General features: G+C 38.0%; 1 protein-coding gene across 1 annotated transcript; it reads right to left on the minus strand.

Annotated features, from left to right (window-relative positions):
• Positions 1-1,677: 1,677 nt before the first annotated feature.
• On the minus strand, positions 1,678-14,161 carry LOC127498595 (nuclear factor 7, brain-like). Its single transcript, XM_051868122.1, has 6 exons — positions 13,531-14,161; positions 9,449-9,544; positions 9,014-9,244; positions 8,914-8,936; positions 8,714-8,832; positions 1,678-6,065 (listed from the first exon to the last, which is right to left on the minus strand). Exons 1-6 carry the CDS (start codon positions 13,930-13,932, stop codon positions 5,572-5,574), a joined length of 1,365 nt encoding a protein of 454 aa, XP_051724082.1. The 5' UTR covers positions 13,933-14,161; the 3' UTR covers positions 1,678-5,571.
• Positions 14,162-17,361: the final 3,200 nt, after the last annotated feature.

The raw sequence follows: 17,361 nt of genomic DNA on the forward strand, positions 1-17,361 counted from the left end.
TGCTGATTTACATCAGATAGTGTAGGCCAGAGTGTGCCACCATTATAAGTTTAAGGAGCATTTTGCAAATATTACTGGTTCTACACAGACCTAATTTGTGACCTTGGACCACAAAACCAGTCATAAGTCGCACAGGTATATTTGTAGCAATAGCCAAAAATACATTCTATGGGTCAAAATTATCGATTTTTCTTTTATGCTAAAAATCATTAGGATATTAAATAAAGATCATGTTCCATGAAAAAAATTTCTACCGTAAATATATAAAAAATGTATCTTTGTGAGTGGATATGCATTGCTAAGGACTTCATTTGGACAACTTTAAAGGTGATTTTTTTCTCAATATTTGGATTTTTTTGCACTCTCAGATTCCAGATTTTCAAATAGTTGTGTCTCGGCCAAATATTGTCCTATCCTAACAAACCATATATCAATGGAAAGCTTATTTATTCAGCGTTCAGATGTTGTATAAATCTAAATTAATCTCAAAAACTGACCCTGGTTTTGTGGTCCAGAGTCACATTTATGAATATAAGACATATTCAAGATGAGGCAAGCATGTGTTTCAGTCAGAGAGATGAGTTTATTTTTAACACACATTAACCCTTTCATGCATGAATTATGAGTTGTCAGAGCGTGTTCAGACCTCACCAACCGGATGCGCAAGGCAGTTGGACATAGTGGTGTTTTAGAGGTAAAAAATTATATAAATACTGTTCAGTTTCTCGCACAAACCGATCGTTTCGTGTCTTAGGACATCAATGTGTTGTCACAAGCTGCAGGGTTTAATTTGGATTTGTTTGTGCATGTTTTTTTTTTATAGATGGAGTTCCCATTGACAAGCATTATACGACTGACAGACTGCAATGGTTGGAGTTAAAAATCATTTGTGTTCTACTGAAGAAACAAAGTCCCCTACATCTTGGATGCCCTGGGGGTAAGCAGATAAACATCAAATTTTAATTTTTGGGTGAACTGTCCCTTTAAGCGGCGCGTGAGCGTAACTACATCGTCACTGCAGCTGCAGAGACGCACGAGTATTCAGACTGGAAGCGTTTGTACAGCGTCACAGCAGCGGCTCGAAGCTACATGTGAGCATTTCTTTACAAAGACAGCTATAAATTTGTTTTTATAAGTTGGCAATTAATAAACTAGTCTTGAAAGTTTGTTAACATGGGGAGGTGTACAAGAGTCGCATATAAACATAAATAAATAAATAAAAATAAATAGGGGAGACCAGGGATAGTTATAACATGGGGATGGTTGTAACACAATCAGTTCAACCAATTAGGGACAAGATAGGAGTCATTTGATCACTTGAGTATTTTCCTTCCTTCTCTCCGATCCCACATATTGATTGTCAAGGCTGGAAACAGGCAAATTCAGAATACATATAGAAAAAAAAAAAAAACAGATTTTGAGGTAAGAAAGTAAAAATTTTGACCAAGACTATATTTTGTTTAGTATGTATACTAATGCAGATAAAATTGTATGACTTATATTAGATTAAATAATAGTTTCTTAGGCAATATGTGATGCATTTTTCCCCTGCTGATTTCAAACCACTATGGTAATACAGCTAGCTAAACAAGTAAGTGTACTTAAGTAAGTTTGTTCTAGTAGACAAATGTATGTATACACACACACACACACACACACACACTGTCATAGAGAGAGTAAGAGACATTGTTCTTTTATTTCAATAAATCTGTTTTTGAACAATATCATATGGTATGCATGTGTTTTTGCTTCTTTTGTCTGTTACAGCCTACCCCAGTTAAAATTATTTAACCTTAAAAAAGGCATAATAGGGGCACTTTAAGGTTGTCGATGTCCACACTCAGACACAACAACCTGTCGCTATTATCCATGGATCGTGAACTTGAAGACTCTTTGGACATTGAGGAAATAATTGCACTTTTCATTTCAAAGCCCAGCCGTCTCCGGCTTGTTTTGTAAATTTATGCCGGCCAGCACAGCTTAAGAACAGATAGGCTATGCCATGGCAAATAAGATCTTTCTTTTAATTTGTATGTGCATGAACTGTGGACTTGTGGAGGCTGGATGGAGTGGTACAGTAGCTGTCCAAGGTGCATATTGTATGCATATTGCACCCAAAAATATATACACAAATAAAAATTAATATGGATTCTTAAATATGGATTCTTTTTTACTGTAAAATACACTCAAAAAAATTATTTTTTGATGCTATTCACTTTATTTAAACAACTTATTTTGATTCAACACCATTGTATTAGGTTTCTGGTTCAAATTTAATTGCTTCATGTTAAATTGACTTGAAACAATGACTTTTTGACTTAACTTGATGTTAAATATTAAATGTCATATTAAAATAACATGTTTCAATCAAGTAAACTCAACCAGGACTCAACCAAACAGGACTTTCACTTCCCATCAGGCTTTGCAAAGGGGCTGATCTGGGAGAGTAAATGTTGAAATAAAGTGTTATTTTAAGCAGTTTTTAGCAACATGAGAAAATGGAGAGACTTTTTAATGTTTACTGTTATATTATGTTGGTATTTAAAAGTTTATGTTATGTTAATAGTTTTGGGGTTACCATTGTGGTGAAGTGTGGAACATGTGCTTGGGTTGAGGACCTGCTAACAACAATTAAAGTTGTTCTAATAATAAAAACAACTATTTTGGGTATGCCATAGATGGAGTAAAACCATCTTCTGGCTAACGCCTAACAGTAAGAGTCTTTACAGAGTAAAGATTTTGTAAAAGTTGTGAAAATTGTTCTTGAATGCATCCACTAAATAAACTAACCAATTAAACTGGATTTTTAGGATAATTAAACTTAATGGTTTTGTGCAAAATTAAGAATGTTAACCTGATTCAACTAAATAGCATTGAGTTAACCTTATGTAATAAATTTAAGTTAACTGAAATAAATAATGTTAATTAAATGCAACATAACCAAGTTACGTGGCATAAAAAAATTAAGTAAATCCAACGTATCATTTTTTTGAGTGTAAAGTAGATCAATAAGTTTTGACAACATATGGTTTTACATTAACATAATAAGTTAAGCATTTTTCAATGTTTTAGTTCTACAAGATTCAACTCATCAACTAATTTAAGTGACTTAGCCTTGAGTGTACTTAAAGTTAAGGGAGCAGATTTTCTGTGGTGTGTTGCTGTTTTGTGTTTAGTTTTGGTGCTCTTTAATACGGCGTAATGTATAGGACGACTGAAATTAAATCAGTTTCAACTGAAAGACAAGAATTATTTAATAGCCTGTATGTAATAGTCTGTATAGCCTAGCAGCCATAATGGTTATATTTTACCAACAATTTGGAGTAGAAACATAATTCTATTATTAAAAACTTGATATAAAAACTGCCTATGTGGTTTATTTTTGTTAAAAGTTTTACTTGAGTTTTAATTATTCAGTAATTTGATTAACTAATTGATTAAATAAGCGCTATTTTCGTCTTTCCGAAAATATTTATATTATTAAAAACTTGATAGCATAAAAGCTGCCTTATGTGATTTATTTTTGTTAAACGTTTTATTGAGTGTTGATTATTAAATAAATTTGATAAATTAATTGATTAAATAAGCGCTATTTTCATTTTCCCGAATTTTTTAATTAAGTTGTTTAGGTAAAATTAATCAAATTATTTAAAAAGTCTAATATTAATGAATTACTTAGGCTATTAAAAAACGTGTTTGTGACGGATACGTGGTAATTTGTTGTTGTTGTTGTTGTACTGTATGTGTGTTCTACTGTTCTTTATTTTTTCGAAATCTAATCGTAATATTGAGTCCGTTATTTTGCTTTTAGCTATATGAAATGTGTAGGCTGTAGGACCCTACATGAAAGTGCCCGCTCACTTTTGCCTGCCAAAAATAAAATTCTGCCTACGCCACTGATTAGCATCAAACAAACAAACAATATAATTCTTTTTCTCAGTGAATAAAGATTACTTATTAAATGAAAAGACTGAAAAAAATGATTGCACAACCACCCAATAGGTGGCGATGTGTACTAAGTAGGTTATGTAAATCGCCATTAAAAAAAAGAATAAGAAGGAAGTAGAATGGCACGTTTCTTAGCGTTTGTTTCCAGGGTGAATCATCGATTCGTTGAGAATGTCTTGTGTGTTAACCGGGAACATACTCTGAGTTGGCTGAACTTACTCCCGGACGTGTTTTAGGAACCAGCACACCTCGAGTAAGCAAGATTTGGGTTAATCAACCGAGAGTTCAGGGTATATGTGACGGTAAGTTAACCCTGCTTTCTGGAATACCCTGTTCAATTCAAGCCATTTCTAACAAACACAGCTTACACAAAGACAGATTTTATTGCACTAGAGAACCAGGGAGAAGTTTAGTGAACCCTGAGACAGTATAACTTCACCTCTATATCCAAAGATAAGTGTGGCATAATCTGGTTCAAACAATAATTATTCAAAATAATAATGAAATTCAGGTTCTGTGAAATGGTAATAAAAACTGTAATAAAAATAAGTTTCATCAGAAAGCTGACTGAATCACATCAGCATTATTAGTTAAACAGAGTTTATTTCTCAAATGTGCTGAAGTGTTTTTAATGCAGAAATTTTCAACTAGGCATTGAGACACAAACCAAACATGAACAAGTCCTGAAAAGTGAAGCCAAAGCGTCTCGATCGCCCCCGGGTGGTTGGTCCCAGTATAGGTCATAAACCCCGCCCTCTCTGTGTAATTAAACGGATGAGAAAATCTAAACAATTAAATTATTTCCAAAGATGGTTTCCTCTCATTTTGTGTAGTTTTTACCACACTTTAGTTCAAGTATTGTTATTTTTTTAAATAATTTTGTTTTTAGTTAATTATTTGATGCCATAAAAACAGGGACGTGACGTCATGATTGACAGCTGTGATTGACAGCTTCTCTGAGTGAAATAGTCACTGAGGCTCAGTGTTCAGATTCACACACTGATTCTTGATGTCTGTGTGAGTCTGAATGATGCAGAAGCTCAAAACGTTTAAACTCGGGATGATCAAATTCTGTTCAGAAACTCTCAGAGATTTCAGTGAATCACAGAAACATTGACTGTGTTTTTCAGAATCAGATCCGTAAATAATAAAAGTGTTTATTGTTTATATCCATGAGCTTAAATGAACAAATGATCAGTTAAACTCAAATAAACAATTATTCATTTACAAATTCAGTGAAACTGTGTAGAATTAGGTTCAGTTTAAAATATATATATATATATAATTATGTGAAAATTAGCAAAGTGACAAACTTCACTGAAATAATAATCAGGTAAACGGTTGTTGTCCTAAAATTGTCTAATAATTGTTCTTATTGTGTAAAGTGCTTTTTAAACTTCCTCTAAACTCTAATTAAATAAACTTGTTGTTTATTGATCTGTTGTATTAAAGCAATATGAGTGTGAGTGTTGCTGTAGTGCTGATATCAGTCATGTGATCATCACGGTCCAATCACAGCCACCGTACTGATATTCAGATCAACAGCACTCTTACTCATGTGATCTGGATTAAATTTTGGAAACATGATGAAAGCAGGAAGATCCAGACCTACAGGAGTAACGACTACTGACTATTGACCGCTAAGATCCTCAGAGAGGGAGAACAATAGAAGAATGGAAAGAGTGTGTGAGTGAAGGTGGTTGTGAGTGTGTGTAGATGTGTGTTAGTTACAGGATCAGAGAATGACACCCTTCCTCTGTCATAGTCCAGATTCACTCTCACACGATCAAGCTTCTGTTTGACACGAAAACTAGAACTAGGACATACAATCCATCCGTACGACACACACCAGACATCAGTGCTGAAGAAAACACCTCCCTTCCTCTGGTTTGATGCTGTAGTTACTCCAAGAATCCAGCACTGACTCTGTTTAACCTCCACATCCCAGCAGTGTGTTCCTGAGTTAAACCCCTCTGAACCCAGAACACAGGCACACCGGTCAAATCTCTCTGGATTATTAGGAAGAGGTTGTTTGATCCCGCTGTTTCTCACACTGGTCAGATCATCAGACAGGACGAGACGTGGTTCTGCAGTGTTTGGATCCAGAATCACAGGAGCTGATGAGACACAATCAACAGATGCTTTTATTCTGATGTTCATATAATGATCAAGAGTGAACCAACACATATTATTATGAATTATGACACTCGTCCTGTTGATCAAACACATCAGACATGTTCCTCTGATCGCTGTCAGTGCTGTTATTAGTTTCACACTCATTTTATCATCAACTACAAACATTAAATGTGTGATTCAGACATTTGTGTCCATCAATTAAAATAACAATAAATCAGTGAGATCTGTTGAGATTTATGCTGTAGATGAAAAGCTGTAAGTGTGTGTCTGATCTTCAGCAGCATCTGATCATCTTCATGTTATCGGCTCTTATAGTCAGTGTTGATTTAAATCAGTTTATTCTCTCCGTCTGTTGAGTTTCACTCACTAATTATGAGACTTGAGGAATTATTAGAGAGTCTGAAAGGTGAAGTTGTGCTGTGAATTTTATAAGCGATCCGGTGTACGATGTTCCCCCAGGGGGAAAACAGTCCCATAGACTTTGAGACGAACTTTGACGGGTCATAGCTCTGAGCGAGAGTTGTACCCCTGGGGTGTAAGAGCCACCCAAATGTGCTCCATTGACACACTATGGTGAAGGGAACGACCATCCTGATCACATGATTCTCCTACTATGGGAACTTCCATAGGGATTTTGTATTGAACATCACTCTATAGAGACAAGGGGTGGGTTCAACCAATCAGTATCTCAGGATCATTGTGAAGCTATCAAGCCACGCCCTAGCAACCATTTAGATCACCCTAGCAACAAGTTCCATAGACTTCCATTCAAAGAAATCAAAAAGGAATATCTTTGGATAGAAGTGTCATAGAAACATGAGGGTGGTCTTGTTTGACTCAGAGCAGCAAACAGCCAATCACCAATCACCTTCAACACTTCCTAGCCATTCCCTAGCAACCACTGTCAAGCACCCTAGCAACCGAAACCCAAAGAGGGATATCTTCAAATCTGAAAGTCAGAAGCTTTATATCATTCATACTGACAAGCAGACTTTGAAGTATTATGATTGGCAGCTGCCAAGCCTCTCCCTAGCAACCAAACAAATTACCCTAGCAACCGTTCAGCAAGACCTATATCTCTGCATCAGAACAGCAGACTGGACCTCCAACATGTTATACATGTTAGCGGTGAATAGCTACATGCTAATAGTGATTAGCTAAGTGTTGAATCGGGCTGAAAACATGTTAAGAACTCTATAAAAACTTCATAGTAACCATCTGTGGCAACTACCAACCGCCTAGCAACACCATAGCAACCACCAAAAACACCCTAGCAACCGCCTAGCAACACCCTACCAACCACCCAGATTACCTTAACAACAATCTAGCAACTGCCCTGAACACCCTAGCAACTGCCTAGTAACACCCTAGCAACGAGTACCCAGTTTTTCCACTGCAAGCACCACTCACATTTTGTAATTGTAACAACCATCAAACTCAGGCTCAGATCTTCTGTCTGTTCTGACTCGGGTTCTTTATCTTTTATAACTGATCAGATTCACGGTTTTCCTAAAAATGATGATCAAAACTCTGAAAAATCCCACAGACTGTCATTGATGGAATGATCAAATGAGCCAAAACTGTTCAAACTCCAACTGACAAAAATTAAAATCTAAACAGACAGAAAGTGAATCCAGAAACACTAAAGAGGAGGCTTTAATAAACTCTAAAAATGACCAACGTGTCTCAGCTCAAGGGTCTTCTTCAGGATCAACAAAAGACACAATGAACATTTTAAGAAAACATCTCCATACTGACTTACTCACACAAAGAAAAGGATCTAAAGAGTCCTGCTGAAAGACATTGTGATTATATGTGATTGGTCTTGTCATGTGACCATAAAATGTCTTCTTATTTCTTTCTTAGTATTGAAAAGATAAAACAGAGTACAAGAGGAGGGAACACTGATTTATCAGGAAAATACGAGAGGCTTTCTGTTTCCGAAAGGAATAGGTTTCCATACAAACGTGAAGCGGATCTTTTCAAAATTTGCAAAAAACAGCGGATGTTCGAGCGGATGATGGTGGTGTTGGTAACCTAGTAACCAACAGTAAATAAAACACCATCAGCAGAAACAGACGATTAGTCACATGGGTTTAATGTTCGCTACGTCACAATTAATTCGGCAAATGTGTTTCCATCTCCAATTATTCACATTAACTCTTTCTCACACAAGTCAAAAACACCTCAAGTGAGCGTAAAAACTTTTTTGCGAATAAAGGGATCTTTTTGAGAAAGTGCTCGCCGCAGAGCAAATGGGTGGAGCTTACGTGACGTCCAGCGAGGAGGAGTGAATGTTCAACCACACCCTAACCCTCCTCTAACCCTACCAACACCTCTATCTCTCCACCCCACTGGACGTCCAGAGAGGAGGAGCTGGTCATCACAGACAGTGAGGACCACTTGAGTTTTTTCCCTGAAATTTGGTGTTTCCATCACTCGTTTATAATTCGATACTTCAAAATGTGTATAAAAACAGGGTGATGGAAACATGGAAACATTTATCTATCTATCTATCTATCTATCTATCTATCTATCTATCTATCTATCAGTTTGTGTCATGAAGCTCCTTTCTCTCTCCACCCATCCATCATTTCCAGTGTCTGTGTGAGAGCTCAGTCAGACTCACTGTTTTGGACGATGTCCTGCATCTTCTTCCAGACTCTGAACGGCAGGTTGCCCAAGTAACGTGGCACATGAATCAAAGCTCCAGAAGCCATCTGTGGATCCGGCTGTGAGCTCTGGACTCTGGAAGAACATTCAGGAGTCAGAACTGCAGTGGCTTTGGATCAGAACCAGAGAGACCAGAGACAGGAGCAGATCACTCACCTTTCCTTTGAGACTGGAAACTCCTGCAGAACAAACACACCATTTATCATCAAGAACTCAATCAATGAACCAATGATCAACCAATGATCTGAAATCAGACCTTCAGAAAGCAGACGTCATTGGCTTTCATCATCTCCTCCATGTCTTTGATTGTGTGTGAAAGAGCTGAGATGTGTCTGTTCATCTCCTCCAGCTTCTCCTTCATCATCTGCTTCTTCTGCTCCTCTTCCTCCCTCAGTGCAGTGATTGTAGCTTCTTCTTCATCTCTGAGAAACTGATGAAGCTTCTCAAACTGCTGTTTAATCTGACGCTCTGTGTGCTCAGCTTGAGACTGAAATCAAATCACATTCACTTCAATCATCTCAATCGACACACATCAACACTTCACATCATTCATATCAGAGATAAACTTGACATATAACAGATCCAGAAGCAGATCGCTGCTCATCATTTACAGAAATAATATATCAGATCATAACTGTATATAGTGATCCTACAGCTGTGATGAAAATGACTCTCGATTCTGTTTCCTCACCTTGATGTGTTGAACTGTTTTCTCAAACTCTCCTTTCATTTCTTCATTGTGTTGAAGTTTCTCTTGTAAGGACTCCAGTGCTGTATTGAGCTCCTCCTAGAATTGAACAAAAACACATAAAACACCAGATTACAGTGACGAGAAGAAGAGAATACAGTGATACGATCGTATAATGCTGTGAAAAAGTATTTTCCCTCATCCTGATTTCTTCTGTTTTTGTGAACATCTCATACTAAATTAATTCAGAAATTAAAACCTGCCATAAAACAAAAGCAGCCTGAGAAAACACAAAGTACAGTTTGTAAAAGACGTTATTTATTGAAGCAAAAAAAAAAGTTATCCGATATTATCTGCACCTGCATGAAAATGTATTTTCACCCATAATTACTAATTGGTTCAAATTACCACAGCGATACAACAGCAGAATAACCTTCTGAAGATTGCTTCTCAAATCTCTGTGAGGTCTAAATGGGATTTACAAAACGCCAATAAAGATGGGACAGTACCCACTTTATTTGGACCTATTTGGTCTTCAGAATCAAGTATGATGAATTATTGATTTATATATTTTCTACCGGGTGTTCAAAATACATAGTTTTGTAATTTATATTGTGTAGGTCTAACCGGCTAACTCACATTATTACGGTCTTACTGAAATACTTCTGCTAATCATCTGTGTCCCACTATTACCTAAAACTGTCCATTAATGCAGATTGTCTGTTGCTCATCAACTAATTAATATTCCCACATGTGCACCACAATAAATTAGAAATATACAGTGGGTACGGAAAGTATTCAGACCCCCTTAAATTTTTCACTCTTTGTTATATTGCAGCCATTTGCTAAAATCATTTAAGTTCATTTTTTTTCCTCATTAATGTACACACAGCACCCCATATTGACAGAAAAACACAGAATTGTTGACATTTTTGCACATTTATTAAAAAAGAAAAACTGAAATATCACATGGTCCTAAGTATTCAGACCCTTTGCTCAGTATTTAGTAGAAGCACCCTTTTGATCTAATGCAGCCATGAGTCTTTTTGGGAAAGATGCAACAAGTTTTTCACACCTGAATTTGGGGATCCTCTGCCATTCCTCCTTGCAGATCCTCTCCAGTTCTGTCAGGTTGGATGGTAAACGTTGGTGGACAGCCATTTTTAGGTCTCTCCAGAGATGCTCAATTGGGTTTAAGTCAGGGCTCTGGCTGGGCCATTCAAGAACAGTCACGGAGTTGTTGTGAAGCCACTCCTTTGTTATTTTAGCTGTGTGCTTAGGGTCATTGTCTTGTTGGAAGGTAAACCTTCGGCCCAGTCTGAGGTCCTGAGCACTCTGGAGAAGGTTTTCGTCCAGGATATCCCTGTACTTGGCCGCATTCATCTTTCCCTCGATTGCAACCAGTCGTCCTGTCCCTGCAGCTGAAAAACACCCCCACAGCATGATGCTGCCACCACCATGCTTCACTGTTGGGACTGTATTGGACAGGTGATGAGCAGTGCCTGGTTTTCTCCACACATACCGCTTAGAATTACGGCCAAAAAGTTCTATCTTGGTCTCATCAGACCAGAGAATCTTATTTCTCACTTGTTTAGCAAACTCCATGCGGGCTTTCATGTGTCTTGCACTGAGGAGAGGCTTCCGTCAGGCCACTCTGCCATAAAGCCCCGACTGGTGGAGGGCTGCAGTGATGGTTGACTTTCTACAACTTTCTCCCATCTCCCGACTGCATCTCTGGAGCTCAGCCACAGTGATCTTTGGGTTCTTCTTTATCTCTCTCACCAAGGCTCTTCTCCCCCGATAGCTCAGTTTGGCCGGACGGCCAGCTCTAGGAAGGGTTCTGGTCGTCCCAAACGTCTTCCATTTAAGGATTATGGAGGTCACTGTGCTCTTAGGAACCTTAAGTGCAGCAGATATTTTTTGTAACCTTGGCCAGATCTGTGCCTTGCCACAATTCTGTCTCTGAGCTCTTCAGGCAGTTCCTTTGACCTCATGATTCTCATTTGGTCTTATATAGACAGGTGTGTGGCTTTCCTAATCAAGTCCAATCAGTATAATCAAACACAGCTGGACTCAAATGAAGGTGTAGAACCATCTCAAGGATGATCAGAAGAAATGGACAGCACCTGAGTTAAATATATGAGTGTCACAGCAAAGGGTCTGAATACTTAGGACCATGTGATATTTCAGTTTTTCTTTTTTAATAAATGTGCAAAAATGTCAACAATTCTGTGTTTTTCTGTCAATATGGGGTGCTGTGTGTACATTAATGAGGAAAAAAAATGAACTTAAATGATTTTAGCAAATGGCTGCAATATAACAAAGAGTGAAAAATTTAAGGGGGTCTGAATACTTTCCGTACCCACTGTACACATCAGTTTGTTGATGGACATACACTTGTTAATGCTGATGGTGAGGAGTTACAGTTGCAACATCTCAATATATGTCAAACTGAGTAGTGAATCACTGAGAAACGTCCTGCTCAAGCTGTTCTTACGATGGAGGTTCAGGATGAATAACTAGTTCTTCAAATGTTTCATCATCGGACTCGCACTCGGATTGATATGGTAAAACTGACGCCATTATTACTGTCTTTACACTGTGTACAATCACTGAGCTTAATTTATTCAGCCTCCGGGGCTGAAGTTCTGTTATGGTAATGGTTGTTTTGTTTCTGACAGGCGCTGTAAGTGTTCGACCAATCACAACAGACTGGGCCATCTGGCCAATCAGAGCAGAGCAGGCTCTCGGAAAGGAGGGATTTAGAGAGACTGATTCATCCAAGAATCATTGTTGTGCAAATACTGTATATTATGAGAAAATGAAAGAGTTTTTTGACCTTTGATGGATGTAAACCTGTTGTAGGAGACTCCAAATCAAAATTAGGAAGCTTTAAAACAGCATAATACGGGCACTTTAAACAGTAACACACTATGTCAAAGGTGAAAGAAATTCCAGAAATAATGAAGGTGATTGAAATACATTTGTCTGCACAGAATTGCAAAGCTATTTCAAAGGCTCTTGGACTCAAAGAATCACAGCGAGAGCCATTATCTCCAAATGGAAAAACTGGAAAAAACTCAAACCTTCCCAGAAGGGTTTCATCAAGAAGTCACAAAAGAAGTTTGTAAGTTGAAGCTCAAGCAGCGAGTCAATGATTCAAAGCACAGGAGTAAATCCGCCTCTGAACGACTCAAAAAAGCTCAATCATGGTTTTGGAAAGTCCTGACTTGAACCCAATAGAGATAATGTGGCAGGACCTTAAACAGGCAGTTCATGCTTAAAAACCCTCCAATGTGGCTGAAACTAAATCCCCCACAGAGCTGTGAAAGACTGATCTCCAGTTATCACAAGCATTCGGCTGCAGTTGTTGCTGCTAAAGGGGGGTCGATTCTCAATACCGGCAGGAAATGTTTGAGGTGCCATTGGGCCTCATTTATAAAATGTTGCATAGAAACGGTAGGACCGTATTTGATCTTACGATCATTTCTCAGCTGTGCGTACGTGTGATTCACAGAATGAACATACACACAGAAAACGAGCATATGCCTCTCTTTCAGATGAGAAATCTAGAAATCGCAAATGATCTTGAACTTGCGTGCAGAATGGTTTCAGTTCTCCAGCTTGTAAATGATGCATAATTAATGTCATTCACATTTAAGGAATCACCAGTCATCGTCCAAATCCTTTAATTTAGAATGGCGAGCTGCAAGAATAGCTTAGATTTCCAAAAACCTGCAGTAATCTGACAAAGAAAAGTGTGTACGTCTGCTCAGACCCTGACGTGGCTCTAAACACTTTTCCACATCAAAGACCGTTTTTATAAATATGAACGTTGGTGTGGATTTATGTGTACACACACTCTAAGATCAAATCTGTGTGTATGCACGCTTTATAAATGACCCCCTTGAGTGAGCCATTAAACCCCCAATCACTCCCCGGGCGCCACAGTGAATCTCTGCCCACTGCTCCTAATGTGTGTTCACTACTCACTACTCCTAATGTGAGGACAAATTCTGAGTGTAGGTTACCATACTTGGCCTTCACAAGTCACTTATATGTGAAGCAAGAGTCATTTGTCTTACCTTATATGCTGAAACCACTTCACTGATGGGTCTGAATTTGTGATTGTCGTGTTGTTGTGAATCTCTGCACACGAAACACGCAGGCTGTTTGTCCTCCAGACAGAAGAGTTTGAGTTTCTCACTGTGTAAACTGCAGATCTCCTCAGATCCTGATGAACCTGTCTCATTTCTCTCTGTCAGGAACGACTCACACAAGTTTTTTAACACAAGATTAATTGGAGGTTCAGATTTTGAGGATCTTCTCCTGCAGACAGGACACTCCTGAGTTTTCTTGGTTCTCCAGAACTGTTGAAGACAGTCTTTACAGACACTGTGACTACATGATAAAATAACAGGAGTCTTGAAGATTTCACAGCACACGGGACAAGAAAGTTCTTCAGCAGAAACATTTAGTGAAGCCATTTTCACTGTTTGAGCTCCAGAAATATAAACTTTACTTTCACTTTCTGAACGACGGTTTTAAAAATGAATCACCTTAAGAATCACAACGATCTGCTGTCTGTTCAGAAACAAATGCCTCAAAAATCTTTCTTGAAAGTGTTTCTCTTCATTCTCCACTGATCGCTGATTCTTTATTGCTTTTGTCAAAAGAGAAGAGAATCAGAATGACAGAAAAGAGAAATAATAAGTCAGTCTCTTCCTGGTAAGTGTTGGAAGAGGGTGGAGTTTATGATCACCTGTGGTGCAAAGAACAAGATCAGGATTTCTTCAGGTTAAATTTGAACAAAACTGAATAGTAGTTATAATGTTGCAAAAGCTTTATATTTCAGATAAATGCTGTTCTTTTGAGCTTTCTATTCATCAAATAATCCTGAAAAACTGTTTTCAACATTGATAATAATAATAATAAATGTTTCTTGAGCATCAGATCATCATATTAAATGATTTCTGAAGGATCATGTGGCACTGAAGACTGGAGTAATGATGCTGAAAATTCAACTTTGATCACAGGAATAAATGACATTTTAAAATATATTCAAATAGAAAACAGTTATTTTAAATTGTAACAATATTTCACAATATTACTGTTTTTGCTGTATTTTGAGCAAATAAATAAAGCCTTGGTGAGCAGAAGAGACTTCTTTTAAAAACATTAAAAAATCTTACTATTCAAAAACTTTTGACAGTAGTGTACCTCAGAAAAGCCATTCAGTGACCATAAAATCTGTACTTTTAAAACATATAATGCAATAAAATACAATGATGATTGAGAGATGAATAAATAAACCTTCCTCAAAACCCTGATGATCATCATGATTTTTCTAAAAACATTATAGTCAGGATAATCAAATAAACCTGAGCTGCTTCAGTCAAATATAACTAACAATATCAAAGTTATTCTTATGTTTCCTTGATAAAAATCAGTGCAGATTTCACAGCAGAAAGACACTTGAAGCACGAGCTGGAGGTGGACGGAGCTACAATTACACTAATATGGCAGACGGCTTGTGGCCCATTGAAACGGCGCTAATGAGGCATCTTTGTATATGTCAGCTTTTACCCAATGATCTATAGAAGTGACATTTAGATCAGAGGTTTTACCTGATCTCTGATCAGTTTATACATGTGTAGATACTTTAATGAGGCATTTGTATAAATGAATAATAGTAGGCTAGCCTAGTTAATTGACCTATTTATAAATACCTAGCTGTTCTTTTATGAACTTATTAGATGATTAGTTTATTGCACTGGATAGATTTTACTTTCAATAAAACATTTGCAATGTGTTTGTAACAGGTGTTTTATGCGTGAGTTTTTGTTGCATTTACACAGTTTTGACCAGCAGGGGTCACCAGCGTGCAGCATCTCGAACGATTCGAAACAGTGAATCATTTTGCCAAATTGTGATGCTAGATGACTGGGTCAGAGCATCTCCCAAACTGGAGCTCTTGTGGGGTGTTCCCGGTTCCCAGTGGTCAGTATCTATCAAAAGTGCTCCAAGGAAGGAACAGTGGTGAACCGGCGACAGGGTCATGGGTGGCTAAGGACACGTACTGATGCACGTGGGGAGCGAAGGCTGGCCCGTGTGGTCCGATCCAACAGACGAGCTACTGTAGCTCAAATTGCTCCAGAAGTTAATGCTGGTTCTGATAGAAAGGTGTCAGAATACACAGCGCATCAGTTTGTTGCGTATGGAGCTGCATAGACGCAGACCAGTCAGGGTGCCCATGCTGACCCCTGTCCACCGCTGAAAGAGCCAACAGTGGACACGTGAGCATCAGAACTGGACCACGGAGCAATGGAAGAAGGTGTCCTGGTCTGATGAATCACATTTTCTTTTACATCACGAGATGGCCGGGTGCGTTTGCGTCGCTTACCTGGGGAACGCATGGCACCAGGATGCACTATGGGAAGAAGGCGAGCCGGCGGAGGCAGTGTGATGCTTTGGGTAATGTTCTGCTGGGAAACCTTGGGTCCTGCCATCCATGTGGATGTTACTTTGACACGTACCACCTACCTAAGCATTGTTGAGGACCATGTACACCCTTTCATTGAAACGGTATTCCCTGGTGGCTGTGGCCTCTTTCAGGAGAATAATGCACCCTGCCACAAAGCAAAAATGGTTCAGGAATGGTTTGAGGAGCACAACAATGAGTTTGAGGTGTTGACTTGGCCTCCAAATTCCCCAGATTTCAATCCAATCCAGCATCTGTAGGGGGGAGTACTCTTGGAGCCGTCTCCTCAGACAGCACGCCAAATTAATATGCTATACCATTTAATCTGACTTATTTGTAAGTGTGAACTACGCTCATATGATACTATAATGCCAATATGCGCTGTGGCCCTGTGTTAGCAGAGTACTGGCACATGACCATTTTTCCAGGTAGGTGTAGAATCACCTGGATTCAGTAATCACACCAGTAATCAAACTGAACGCACTGACATATTGCTCTCTGTGTTTCAGGATGTGTCAAGTCTTTTCAAGGGGAAAAAGAAATAGAGGTTAAGAAAAGAAGTCACCAAAACAACACCAGAATCTGAATGGATCCGTCAAATAGAAATATTTGTGTCAAATGCCAACGCCAGGCTGAAAAAATACAAAATAAACAAGTAAAACTGAATTTTTGAAATACTTTGTTGATGGAAATAAAATATGAACTTCTACAGGATGTTTGTGATAGAACTGAGCAATATTAGAGAAATGTTAGATCCCAGTGAACTCCCAGTAAACTAACAGAATGAGAGTTTAACACAATGATATGACAGTTTGAACACAGTGAGAGCGCTGTTACACTTTCAGCTCGCTGTGACCTCATACTGTGACATCATGAGTGTCCTGGAGCTCATGGTGACATCACTGTGACATCAGATTGTTGACTGAATATTGAATTAAATCAGACTTTAATTTATAATCACACTACTCAGATAGCCAGCAATGATTGAAACAATGTTGAGTCAATGTTGATGCGTCAACGCTAATTACACTGAATTAACATTTCAGCACCCTCAGTTAATGTTGAAGTAATGTTGAGATTTCAACCAAAAATCAATGATAATATTATTGATTCAACATTACAAAGTGATATTTTTGCAAAATCAATTTTGCACCCTCAGTTACTGTAAAAACAATGGTGAGATTTCAACAAAAAAAAAATCAGTGATAATGTCAGTGAATCACTTTGATCACACTATGATTGATTCTACATCACTGATGCTGAATCAACACTGAAATGAACAAAAATAATCACTGGTAATATTGTTTGATCAGTGTTACAGTGTGATGTTGAAAATACAACTGAAATGTAATGACATAAAACAATGTTGCCATCTGATTTAGCAAGTTAATTTTGAAACAACATTAATATTTCAACTACACTTCAGTGGTGCCTC

The sequence above is a fragment of the Ctenopharyngodon idella genome, chromosome 17 (assembly GCF_019924925.1).
Source record: "Ctenopharyngodon idella isolate HZGC_01 chromosome 17, HZGC01, whole genome shotgun sequence".
Taxonomy (NCBI): domain Eukaryota; kingdom Metazoa; phylum Chordata; class Actinopteri; order Cypriniformes; family Xenocyprididae; genus Ctenopharyngodon; species Ctenopharyngodon idella.

Bases quoted from the DNA above. Each gene is read 5' to 3' on its own strand.
- LOC127498595 (XM_051868122.1), bottom strand. From the start codon at position 13,932: ATGGCTTCACTAAATGTTTCTGCTGAAGAACTTTCTTGTCCCGTGTGC. The intron at 9,245-9,448 runs GTGAGGAAACAG...ATTTGATTTCAG, and splicing joins AAACAGTTCAACACATCAAG to TCTCAAGCTGAGCACACAGA. The intron at 8,937-9,013 runs GTCTGATTTCAG...TTTGTTCTGCAG, and splicing joins ATGACGTCTGCTTTCTGAAG to GAGTTTCCAGTCTCAAAGGA.